At 43.3% G+C, this 13352-nt stretch overlaps 1 protein-coding gene across 6 annotated transcripts in view; it reads left to right on the forward strand.

Moving 5' to 3' along the window:
- MTUS1 (microtubule associated scaffold protein 1) overlaps positions 1–13352 on the forward strand; it is a 181274-nt gene that overhangs the window by 90501 nt on the left and 77421 nt on the right. For 4 of the 6 annotated variants that reach the window (XM_043454624.1, XM_043454623.1, XM_043454626.1 and 1 more), the window contains 2 exons: positions 4074–4235; positions 12965–13099. In XM_043454624.1, coding sequence (XP_043310559.1) covers positions 4074–4235; positions 12965–13099 — 297 coding nt within the window. Of the gene's footprint in view, positions 1–4073; positions 4236–6056; positions 6332–12964; positions 13100–13352 lie in introns of those variants that run through there. The other 2 variants (XM_043454627.1, XM_043454625.1) reach the window with 2 other exon arrangements.

Raw genomic sequence — 13352 nt, forward strand, 5'->3', positions numbered from 1 at the left:
TCCATGTCTGCTTCTAACCGTTGCTTCTTGATTTGCATACAGGTTTTTCAGGAGACAGGTAAGGTGGTCTGGTATTCCCATCTCTTTAAGAATATTCTACAGTTTGTTGTGATCCACACAGTCAAAGGCTATAGCGTAGTCAATGAAGCAGAAGTCTATGTTTTTCTGGAATTTTCTTGCTTTTTCTGTGATCCAGTGGATGTTGGCAATTTGATCTCTGGTTCCGCTGCCTTTTCTAAATCCACCTTGAACTTCTGGAAGTTCTCGGTTCAGGTACCGTTGAAGCCTAGCTTGGAGAATTTTGAGTATTACTTTGCTAGCATGTGAGATGAGTGCAATTGTGTGGTAGTTTGAACATTCTTTGGCATTGCCTTTCTTTGGAATTGGAAAGAAAACTGACCTTTTCCAGTCCTGTGACCCCTGCTGAGTTTTCCAAATTTGCTGCCATAGTGAGTACATTGATCACTTAGCAAGCAGAGATGAGAAAGCCTTTCTATTCTTTGGAACTCTGCATTCAGATGGACATATCTTTCTTTTTCTACTTTGCCTTTTGCTTCTCTTCTTTTTTCAGCTATTTGTAAGGCCTCCTCAGACAACCATTTTGCCTTTTTGTGTTTCTGTTTTGGGGGTATGGTTTTGATCACAGCTTCCTGTACAGTGTCATGAACCTCCATCCATAATTCTTCAGGCACTCTATTAGATCTAGTCCCTTTAATCTATTTGTCACTTCCACTGTATAATCATAAGGGATTTGATTTAGGTCATACCTGAATGATCTAGTGGTTTTCCCCACTTTCTTCAATTTAAGTATAAATTTTGCAATAAGGAGTTCATGATTTGAGCCACAGTCAGTTCCTGGTGTTGTTTTTGCTGACTGTATAGAACTTCTCCATCTTTGGCTGCAAAGAATATAATCAATCTGATTTCTGAATTGACCATCTGGTGATGTCCATGTATAGAGTCATCTCTTGTGTTGTTGGAAGATGGTGTTTGCTATGACCAGGAAGGAAAGTCTTCACTAAGAGGTGGTGATTCTCAAACTTAATATAGGGAGAGGTGATTCTGTAGACCCCCAGGTGGGGCAGCAAGGATTTTTTTTTTCCCATTTATTTTTATTAGTTGGAGGCTAATTACTTTACAATATTGTAGTGGTTTTTGCCATACATTGACATGAATCAGCCATGGATTTACATGTGTTCCCCATCCCGATCCCCCCTTCCGCCTCCCTCTCCATCCCATCCCTCTGGGTCTTCCCAGTGCACCAGCCCTGAGCACTTGTCTCATGCATTACATGCCAGTCAGAATGGCTGCTATCCAAAAGTCAACAAGCAATAAATGCTGGAGAGGGTGTGGCGAAAAGGGAAGCCTTCTTACACTGTTGGTGGGAATGCAAACTAGTACAGCCACTGTGGAGAACAGTTTGGAGATTCCTTAAAAAACTGGCAGCAAGGATTTAAAACAGAGTTGTCAACTCACTTTGTAAGTCACTAGGCAGAGTTTGGGGATTGAAGGGAAAGAAGCCCATTGTATTCACAGGAATGGACAGAAGAGAAGAATAGAGTAAAAAGTCCTGGAAAAATAAAAAGATGTGTGTGTGTAGAGAGGCAAACGCCTGTGAAGTACTCAGGGAAGAATTGGTTAGGAATCCACCCTAGAACTGCCTGTTATGTCTTTAAATTTAAATATTAATTAAGGGGATTAAAAATAATGTTGCCCTGCAGATAATGGTGCTAACACGGGGTGGTGCCAAGTTGTTTCAGTCGTGTCCAACTCTTTGTGACTCCGTGGACCATAGCCTGCCAGGTTCCTCTGTCCTTGGGATTCTCTAGGCAAGAATACTGGGATGGGTTGCCATTCCCCTCTCCAGGAGATCTTCCTGACCCAGGGACCGAACCCGTTTCTCTTATGTCTCCTGTGTTGGCAGGCAGGTTCTTTACCATTAGCGCCACCGCTATAGGTTGCGGATAATGGGGAATCACAGAATGTAGTTTTCACATTCAGAAGATCAACACAGTGGAGCTGGAAAGGGTGGAAGGACAGAACTTTAAGGTCTAAAACAGTTATGTAGGCAACATCTAAGGGAGTGGGTAAGGATTTGTAGCATTTAGATTGAGAGGAGGAGACCTTTTTGAGAAGAAATGATGTGCCTGGTGGATTGGAATAGCACATCCTGGTGTCAGAGAAAAAACCAGGATGACTGGAGCAGGGCTCACATGGATATATGAGGTCAGCCCAGGGTTGAGGCTGTGAACAGGAGAACTTGAGATGCCAGGCCTCAAATACTTCAGCACTTTCTTCTCTGTTAACGTGAGATTTTTGTAAGTGAATTAATTGGGACAAAGCAGTGAGCATTACTTTTTGGAAAACCTACTTTCCTCCCTTATTACCACATTGGTAATATGTGACTTGATAATTTGCAGCTAAGGTCTTTTTCAACTCTAGACATTCTTCAGTTGTATGATCCTAGTGGCGTTGAGAGACAATGTTAGATGATATGAGAATCTGATGGAGAAAAAAAAAGGTGATTCCAATGTTTGGGGGCTGGGAAAAAGGAAATTTTAGTTACGACTAGCATTAGTAGGTAGGAGGTTGTCTAATTGCCTAAGTTGCAATGTTAAAGAAAATGAAAATGTGAGTGGCATTGAGGTTCAGGAAGACAGAGCTGCAGGTGAGAATTTGGGGTTCATCGAGATAGGGCAGTGGTTAAAGTAGATAAGTAGACTCTCCTGGAGAGGCGAATATGTAAAAAGTTGGAGCCAAGGCATGCATTTAGGAAATGCCCTAATGTTCAGGTGGAAGCATCAGGATGGTGTAGTTTCAAGGATGCCACAGAACAGGGTGTCCATACATATCTTATAGAAAAGTGGACGTACTTGCTACAAACAATAGCTAGGAGTTTGAGTGAGAACCATTTAAGTTTGGCAAATAAAGAGTAAAGATGAAAGTGAAAGTCACTCAGTCGTATCTGACTCTCTGCGACCCCATGGACTATCCATGGAATTCTCCAGGCCAGAATACTGGAGTGGGTAGCCTTTCCCTTCTCCAGGGGATCGTCCCAACCCAGGGATCGAACCCAGGTCTGCTGCATTGCGGGCAGAGCTTTACCAGCTGAGCCACAAGGGAAGCCCAAGAATACTGGAGTGGGTAGCCCATCCCTTCTCCAGAGGGTCTGCTCGACCCAGGAATTGAACCAGGGTCTCCTGCATTGCAGGCAGATTCTTTACCAACTGAGCTATCAGGGAAGCCCAAGGACGAAAAGGGCAGATGAAAAAAGAGTGCTAATAATATAGCACCACCTGCTGTTAGGCATTAGGTATTTTTGAATTGTTTTTCTCAAATGGACTTCTTCCTTCCTATCTTGGTTGTTTTTTAGTTTTCACCAATTTTTTTATTTCGTAGCCTAGTGTGTGAACACAATAATTTACTTACTTTTAAATCAACAGTGTTGGAAGAAGTCATATCAATTTGTTTATCCCTTGATTTCAAGGTTGCCAAAAGTTTCTGTCTCAAACGACTCTGTGTCACAGAAACATGTATGTTAGTTGCTTAGTCATGTCTGACTCCTTGCAGCCCCATGGACTACTGTAGCTCATCAGGCTCCTCTGTCTATGGAATTCTCCAGGCAAGAATACTGGAGTGGGTAGCCATTCCTTTCTTCAGGAGATCTTCCCAACCCAGGGATAGAACCCAGGTCTCCTGAGTCTCCTGCATTGCAGGTAGATTCTTTACTATCTGAGCCACAAGGGAATCCCATGTCTCAGAAGACCTGAGTTAATTCCTTCACAGTTACAGGGTTGCAGGAATCCTTCCTGTGTAAGTCTTAATATTTATTTTATATCTTGACTCACTTGTTCATCCCCAGAGAAGGAAATGGCAACCCACTCCACTATTCTTGCCTGGAAAATTGCATGGATGGAGGAGCCTGGCAGGCTACTATCCACGGGGTCACAAAAAGTTGGACACGACTGAATGACTTCACTTTCACTTGTTCATGTAGGAGCTCGGGTTTACAAGCTTAGAGCTTTGGGAATGAATAGCCATGGAAACTTTTTGTCTTTTTTTCAACCCCCAAGGAAAACCTGCATCCTTGAAAACTGCGCAGCCGTCTCGAGTGAATCTGCCCAGATTGCTTCCTAGGCCCAAAGCGTCTGTGAAGAACCCCGCACTTCGGAGGACAGAAAGCACCTCGTCTGTGGCCAGCATTCACAGTGAGCTGAGTGCTTACAGCAATAACTGTAAGTCAGCCTTGTGTCAGACCTTGGGGCCTGTCGAAACTGTAGTTGTGAGAGAAATCTAATGAGCTACCGATTATCAGGGTTTTCGATTCTGTGATTCAGGGGAAAATACACATCCCGCTTCTCCCTTAGAATTGCTCAAAAAAAGTTTGGCAGGAGAAGAAAGTTGTCTCAACAACATTCTCTTTTGATGAATGTGCTAGGAAACACTGACAGACTTATCTGTTGAAGGCGTGTGGGTGTTTTGTTTTTTTTTTTTTCCACGATTTCTAAAGTGTACCGTTTGAAGATGCTGGGTTATTGTTGTTGGGGTTTTTTTTTTTTTTTTTGGTTTGTTTAAGGAAAGAAAGTGATCTAGGAACTATTGGAACCTAGCTGGAAATCAGAAAAAAAGATAACTTCAGTTTCATTTTCTTTGTAAACAGCTGCATTTTATAGAATCATTTTTCCCCCTAATCTTAAACTTCGGATGCTAGATTCAGTGTATTAGGAGTGAATATTATAACTTCAAGCTTAGTTTTAAGTAATTTAAACTGAGAATATTTGGGAGATTTTCAATTAGTATGAATTTTGTTTTCTGTGTAGAAGCTATTTTCTTAAATAGTAAGTTGAGTTGTCCCTTTCATTCAAAAGATGTGTTTGGTCTTAGTGTTTATTTGCTCATTTCCTTTTTAATTTCTTTCAACAATAGCTCATGGATTAACGAATGTGAAGAATTTTGGAGTGCCTGCTTGTGTACAGGCAGCACTGTAGATGCTGGGAAGGATGTGAGATATCAAAGAAATGGTCCCTGTGTGAAAGATAGTTGAGGATAAAGAAGATGTTTACATGGATAACTAGAATATCAGATAAAACAAGGAATAAGGGAGTGGTGGGGGGGGAGTGGGGTTCTCTCTGCCTTAGAGAGGATCCATTTATTCTTTCTGTGAGGGGACAAGGTCAGATTGGAGTCATGTTATTGAACCTTCTGGGTGTGGAGCACCATGGAGGGTTACCATACATTCTTTCTCTGTTTTTTTCTCAAATAACTTCCGTTACCCTGATTTTACATGCAAGGTAATTGCGGCTCAGAGAGGTTGTCGCTGGTCCAAGGGCACTCAGCCAGCATGTGACAGAACTGAGAAAGTTTGTGGCTAAGACTTGGAATTAATGACTGAATGAAGAGCGCGTTTCCAAGAGGGTACTTAGCAGCAGCAGCTGGTCTCCTATGAGAGTAAGTAGCTGCATATGGGAACTTTAGGGACCCTGGACTGTGCTACTTGCAGTGAGACGGGACTGTTATCCACTTGCTACTTGAAGTTTGAAGTCGTGGCAGGAGATCAGAGGGTTTGCATGTATCTGTTGATTCTTGATTTGAAAAGGTCATTGACGCGTGTATTCCCTTAAGGTCATCGCACTTGCAGCATTCTCTGTTTGTAACAGGAAATTTTAAAAACAAAACTGCTAGAACAGAAGCACCCAGGTGCTCTCTGGGGGGAGGGGGGGTGCTGGAGGGTTGTGTAGTGTTGGCGCTTGTGCCCCTGGCAGGGCACTGCTCAGCGTCCCCATGGACCGCCACGTTGCCATGGCCCCGCTCAGGACTGCGTCTGACACTCCCAAGGAGGGCGTCAAAATGCTTCTGTCCGTTCCTTTTTGTCTTTTAACAAAGGGGCTTCCCGTAGACCCACAGAGCCTGTCTACTGGCTGTGTGTCCCTGTCTCAGATGAAGCGTTCAAATCAATGAGTCTCTTTCTTAGATGGAACCGCGAGCCTGTTTAGCCTGTTTAATCTGTTCTGTGTAGTGCCTCGGAGCTTAGATTTTTTTTTTCCCCCTGCTCCATTCTAATTCACTAAGAGCAAGCATGAGGAATAGGAGCATGAACATGGCTGCAGTTTTCCTCGCTTGAGCTTGCTGTGATCCTTTTAAATGACTATACCAGGAGGATTTCGCAGCTGTACAGACACGGATGCGTCTTCGAAAATATTTATCAATTCTACACTCACCCCACCGGCCGGCTCAGAGAGGCACTACGATGCTACCTTATTGACACTGCTGGTTCTGGGATCCTACAGCCTTTGTATAGTTCCTTTGTTAGCCACGTTTACTGGCAAAAGAAGTAGGTCGACGATTTCTGGTTTGATTCTTTCTTTGTAAGCATGCTTAAATTTCCTTCAATAAATTGACTTAGTATCTCTCGATTGCTATCTTTATAACTCGTAGTTTGTTAATTGTGGTATTTCTCGGGCATTGTGTATTGAAGTTGTGAATAATTCTGCATAGAACCAATTTTATTGTGTATTTTATGTGTTTGGGAACTCGGGTTAAATATAATTCAGCAATGTTGTCGATGTTCTTGGCACATGAAATTATTTTATAAAAGACTAGTTAATGGTCTCATTTGTGATAAAACAACTGGTAGTTTTTGTGTGTGTTTAGCCAATCGTTGTGCAAGTATAGGAAAAATGCTTTCCTAAAATTAGAATGAAATCATCACATTTTAATGCTTTTACTCATATTCTATCTAAAAATATTTAAAATGTGTGCTTTTTCAGAATTACCTTCAAACAAGAAAAAAATCATTTTGAGCTGCAATGTTTCTGATTTCTGATAATGATGGGTCATGTTAGGAAATAACCTTTCGATCTATGTTTTAAATTCTTCTGGGGTGAAGCCTTTGGACGCTTTTAAAGAATGTTTTCTTGCTTTGTTTGCTCCTCTCTTTGTGATGTGATGCTGTCAGTGCAGTCGCTTCTGAGATGGCAAGATGCTCTTAGAAAATTCTGGTTTGCCGTGCTTAAGGATGCTATAGAAATAACACGACCAAGTTCTAAAGCAACTGAATCAAAATGTATAAGACAATAAACCTTTCTTTTGTGGGGGTTCCAGCAGGTGCTTTGTGTGTGTTCTTTTCAGCATAGAAAATTTTTAAAGTTACAGTGTTGATTTTTTAAATATATGTATTAGTACAAAATTTAATCTGGTAGTTTCTGTATCAAATATGCTCATTTTTAGAGGTTAAATGTTGTAAGCTCTTCCAGACTCAGAGAGCTAAGGTCCAGTTTTTAAGATCATTGGATAAAAATACGTTATATAGCGTAGGTCTTGTAAAGAGGGGAAGCTTTGAGGGACCTTTGTGTGAGTGTAGGAGGAGGTCTCAGGGGAGTCCAGAATTTTGCCATATTAGCAGGTATGAAGTCCAAGAGCTTCTTACACCTCCCAGTTTGGCTGGAAAAGCATGATGAGCACATTTAGTTTTGAGAGACAGATGGCAAGGGGAAATGAAAGGTTGCACACCCGAGCTGTCTGCACTGCCTGGGAGACGGAATGGGCAGAGGTAAACTAAAGAAATGGAGCTTTCTCTTCTCTCACCTTCACGGCCAGCCCCGGTGCACATGGATGATACAGTAGAAAAGAGCATCCAAGGTGGACTCCTGCAAGCTTTCTTACTAACTCATGGAAGCTGGACAGTCTCACACTCTCTTAGCCTCAGTGTTCTCACCTGATGAATGGGCGGGGAGACCCAGATGGTCCTAAATCCTTGCAGCGGCAAAGACTTCTGCCTACCTTTAGTTTTCTTCATGATGATAAGATGGTACCTAACAGCTTGGAAGGAGGCTGTTTGGAGTAGGGGTCAAGATAATGGTGAGAAAGATCAGTCTCACTTGCCTTCAGTCCCGTCCTCATTGCTGAATGGCAAATGGGGTATTGTGTCACCTGCCACTACTGGTCAGTTGGTGAGAATCACCTGGACAGCAGAGAAGGTTTTCCCAGCCACTTCCAGGTTCAGAGCAAACCCAGCGTGGGTTTGACCACTGACGCCTGCCTGAGGTGAGGAAGGGGGAAAGGCAGGTGGTACCTACGTTGGCCCTGTGTTATGGCACATGCCCAGTACTTAAGCACATCTGAATGGACGACTGAATACAAAAATGCTATCATCCAGACTGGTGTTTTGTCTTCATGCTTTGCTGGATTATGTCTGAGACCTTCCTGTTAGTACAGGGTTGGGGACTTTGTGTTTGGAATTTCAGAGCTTGGACGTAAGTTGTGATTTGATTCAAAGCCACGTGGGCAGAGGATCTGGCACAGTGGGAAGTGTTAAGCTGATTCATCGAAAGTTCGGAAAACAAGCAGAAGTTTGGCTCCATGTGTATATACATGTTTTTTAAACAAAAACAAAAACTAACGTGGAGCAGGCGCTAGAGCGTGGTGTGAAGTGTTAGTTTGCAAATAACAGTTTGGAACAGTGGAAGCCTTTCTCTAGCAGGGAAATCTTTTTCCTTGTGCTTGGACTTCTCTGAGAATCTCTTCATTTTCTTGGTAGACTTGGTCATCTCTGTCATTTCACTTGAACCACATTCTGCGTGTGGGGAAATGAAGGATTCACGAGCATCTGTTACTCTGGCATAATCAGGGCAGCTAAGTCCAGGGCTGACCACAGCATGGGGCAGTTCTAAAACGGCATGTATTAGACCTGGCTGAGGCGTGGGCGACCACTTGGGGGACCTCACACATTGAGTCTACAAACCAGCCGTCATGGAGCAGCCGTGCCTCCCGGAGCACCATGTTTGGGAGAATTCCCAGTGGGTGTTCGGCTCAGACGGACCCTGCACCCATTAGTGGGGGTCCCAAGACACCGTTTGCACTGTCTGCACACTAGGGGTTCAGACCCTCTCTTGCGTAGACAGGTGACACAATTCAGCACAGCTGGGCAGTGGCCCGGTCAGGACCACAACTCAGATAGTCCCGGCTCCATTCTATTCCTCGACACTAAGGTGCTTCCGTCATTCTTTTGGAACTTGTGCTGCTGAAGGGTTTATCATTGGGACATAATAATTCTAGACGAGAGGAAATGCAGACATTCTCAGCATACCCAGCCAGCTGCCCAGCTGAAATAGAAGGCCAGAGAAATATTCTCAAGGCATCGTGCCTTGTAATAAACGTCGTCCTTCCAGTTGGGGTTTACTGGAAAGCGACAGGCCAGCTTAGAAGAGAGCCTTAGAGAACTGAGGGATGTGTAAGTGTTGGTCAAAGGTCAGCACATTAGTAACACAGGAGAGAATGAAGGGGGCATGTGTAGTAGGTGATTGGAGAGAGAGAAAGTGTGTGTTTGTGTGTTTATGTGAGTGGGTGCATGTGTGTGTGTGTTTATATATGTCACATAAAAATGGAAGCGTGTGTGTGTTTATGTGATTGTGTGCATATGTGTATATGTGTGTGTGTTTATATTATATATGTCACATCAAAATGGAAGTGTGTGTGTGTTTATGTGTGTGCATATGTGCATGTGTGTGTATATATATGTTACATATAAATGGAAGTGCATGTGTGTGTATGTTTGAGTCAAGCTCATTTTTATTCTTGTCATATGGAATGTTGACCCTCGCGTGTTAACACTGATGCGATCGCGTGGCGGCAGGACTGAGCCTCCAGGGCGGTGGTGAGACAGCTGGCCCCCAGCGCCTCCTGTTCTGCGCATGACCGAGATGGGAATATTGTCCCTTGTGAGAAGAGTCTTTTGCTTTCGTGACAAATCCTTTTACCAAGTCCTTTGGAAACCGAAAGTCTTTATGTTCAAAGCTTAGAAATAAAATGTGTGGATTTACTATCATATGAATTTATAGTAGGTCTGTAAATTAAATTCAGTTTTTCAAAATCTGAATAGGCAACTTATTTGCTGCTGAATATAGTTTCAAAAAGTGTCAAGAAAAGGCAGGCTTGAATCCAGATTGTTGTAATACACGGTTGATGCCAATAACATTATTCACTTCCCTTCATAGGTTTTGATTTAGCGTAGGTGGAAATGTTGATTGAAACCCAATATCCATTTTATATGAAATTCTAAAAGACATGCTCTATGACACTTTGGTTCTGTTTCTTTAAGACTATGAAGTCACTCCCCATCGGTTCTTTAAAAAGTTATGTTGAATTTTGTAGTAGTCGTATCTTTTAGTGTTTAACATTTACGTTAGCTCCGTGTCAGCTTTGGAAAACTCAAATCTCCACGTTCTGGGGGAGAAGGGAGTTGGAAAGCACGGCAGAAAATTGACAGAAACTTGTCAGCGGGAGGGAAGGCTGTAGATTTGGCCTGGTATTAAGCGTTACCTGGGCACAGGAAGAACAGACGGCTCCCTGAAGGGGGGACTTGACGTCGATCAGGGCAGCGTGATGGCAAGTCTTCACCAGGCTCAAGTGTGACATCCTTCAGGAATGTTGTAGGAGCTGGAACAGTTTAGCCTAGGGAAAAATTTCTGTCTTCAAATTTATAAATATTAGTAAATAGGGTTGACATCTCATCCCTTTGCAGAAGTGTGAAGTGAAGAAAGGGATCAAGATTGGCGATAAAGACCTTTGTGATTGTAAGCGTTAATAATTAGAATGGAATTGGATGGTTAGAATTGGGTGTTGAAAATTATTTTGAAACAAATGATTAAGAAGTCCAGTCTGGGTTGGCAGAGGGGGATATTAAGCCTGGAAACCAGGTTGTGGATGATCAAACCTCCAGCCCAGTAAGTATATGGTGACATGAACATGCCAGTGGTTTGTATGGTTACCAAGGGGAGATAGATAAAAAGGCTAACTTTTATGGGAATTGAAAAAACTATAAAACTTTCTAGTATTTTTCTTTTGATTTTTCCCCCCTCCTGAGCTATGGAGAGAAAAGGGCAAAGTGCTGTGTTTACACTCTTGAGCATTATGTATAACATGATAACCTCTCAGTGAGAGCCAAGCAGTGCTATTAAAATTCCTTGTAGGAGCCGAGCTCCTGGACAGTGAACTTTTTCAAAGATGATTCAGTTCTGGAAAATTTCGGAATGATAAGGACATACTGATGCCCTCCCCGTCTTAATTAGGTCACCGCTGCTGCTCTTCTCTCTGTGTTTATTACCACTTACTAAAATTGGAAACAGCCTTTTGGATATATGTAATTCTATGTGTTATTTTTGGCTGCATTGGGTCTTTGTCACCGCAGGGGATTTCTCTAGTCGGGGTGAGTGAGGTCCACTGTTCAGTTTTGGCCTCGGAGGCGTCTCAGTGCAGTGGCTTCTCTGGTTAGGAGCACAGGCTTCGGGTGCGTGGGCTTCGGGAGTCGTGGCTCCCAGGCTCTGGAGCACAGGCTCAGGAGGGGTGATGCGCGGACTTAGTTGCTCTGCAGCGTGTGGGATCTTCCTGGATCAGAGGTCGAACCTGTGACTCCTGCCTGGGCAGGTGGAATTTTACCACTGAGCCACCCAGGCAAGTCTCTGAAACAGCTTTTTGTGTTACCTTTACATGCCGGTACTATTGTTTCCAAACCTTTCCTTAAAGGTTTTTGACACTTAACGCGATTCTACAATGTAGATAACACTCAGCCAGAAACAGTGCAGTTAAGTGATGGGGGTGCTGGTTGTGTTCCTAAAGTTTCCATAGTCCTCTCAACTGTACCAGAGCCGGGAACGCTGTTTCATAGGACCTCATTATGGGCCCAGCACACCTTTACCAAAATGCAGTGTGAAAATGCTTGCTTTCTTTGAATTCAGAGCACAGGAAACAGATCCTGCTCCTTCGTTTCGCTTGCCTCTTCCCCTGCTCCTTACAAATCTTAAGGATACAATAGAAGATTTTGGTTATTTATTTCAATCCAGTGGGAAGCTATAAGTGTGAAGAGAAATATCTCATTGAGGGAGAACCTACATAAACATACAGTCTACACAGTTGTCTTACGTAACTGAAAGATACTCAGGTTTTCATTGTCCAGGGCTCCTGTCATTACTGTGCAAAAGAAGAAATACAAGTAAGCAAGGCATCTGTTGAAGGCTTTATCTACAGGTTTCTCCGTGATTCAGATTGTCATTCTGGTAGACAATCAATTTTTATTTTTTTAAAGCCGTGTTCTTTATTTCCATGTATCACTGTCTTTTGATAATGCCAGGATTGCCTTTAGGGTCCCAGTGAGGACAGAGAAGCAAAATCAGAGACTAGCAAAATAGCAGACATCCTTTCTAGGACCCATTGACATATTAGCCCTAGAAGAGAGTATTTGGTCACCTTCACTCTGACCTCTTCCTGGGAAATAGTGTAGGTCTGCTTCTGCCAGACCCCCTTTTGCTAGTTAACTGTCATGGACTCAGAATTACAGCACAGTCTAAGCACAGGTGGCTAGTCTCAGATTTGCTCCAGAAGCCCTTTATTCAGTTCCTTTAGTGCCTGGAAACGTCCCGCTGCCCCCAACCCCGAGTTAATTCCTGTGTGAGTGAGAGAGGAAAGGTTTGCCTGGACTACAGGAGATGCTTTTATTATTGAGGTGGAATTCCATTTTCTGTTTCAACTCTGAGGCTTAGGCACCTTTGTTCTAGGGCGGATGTTGGAGTTTTAGCTTCTTGCTGCAGCAGAGAAGGGTCAGAACCTGATCTTACCTTCACAGCTACAGATGAGCTTGTGGATAATACTCATCCCTTGGTACCATGGGGGATTGGTTCCAGAACCCCCGAGGATACCAAAACATCTCCCAGGTTTGAGGGATGAAAGCTGCCCTGGACCTGAGGCGTGAACCTGGGCTGTACCAGGATGTGTGATCACCCTGGTTACGTCTTACCCTGCGTCCCTGCGGACAGGAACTACCTATTGTCGTCTTTGTATCCCCAGCCTCCAGTAACGACTGGCAGGTGGTGTGGGTGCTTAGTGAGCACTTGCTAATTCAAGGGGGACAGATAGGTCATGGAAGATTCGTACTGTGGTTATCAGTAAACTAAAATGCACTTTTCTATTCTAGCTGGCAATGCCGCTGTCATCAAATATGAGGAAAAACCTCCAAAACCAGCATTTCAAAATGGCTCCTCAGCACCCTTATATTTGAAGCCCTTGGTACCCAGAGGTCACGCGCACTTCCTGAAAACTCCTCCAAAAGGTATGGGACCTCCCTCTGAAGAGAAGAGGAAGACGGGGCTTTTCAAATCCTTGTCTCATAGGAGGTTAAAAATGTTGACAGGTTCATGGTATTTTTATTTACAAAAAGTCTGAGAAATAAAGACATGACAGATTTTACACTGAGGGAGCTCTTCTTGTTCTGAGAGTCTGCTGGTTCTGTAGCTAAAACTTGATACACAGAAATCAGCAGACAGAGCAAAGGTATAAGGAGATAAGAAATAAAACTTCCAGAG

This window comes from Cervus canadensis, chromosome 31, assembly GCF_019320065.1.
Source record: "Cervus canadensis isolate Bull #8, Minnesota chromosome 31, ASM1932006v1, whole genome shotgun sequence".
NCBI classification, from domain to species: Eukaryota; Metazoa; Chordata; class Mammalia; order Artiodactyla; family Cervidae; genus Cervus; species Cervus canadensis.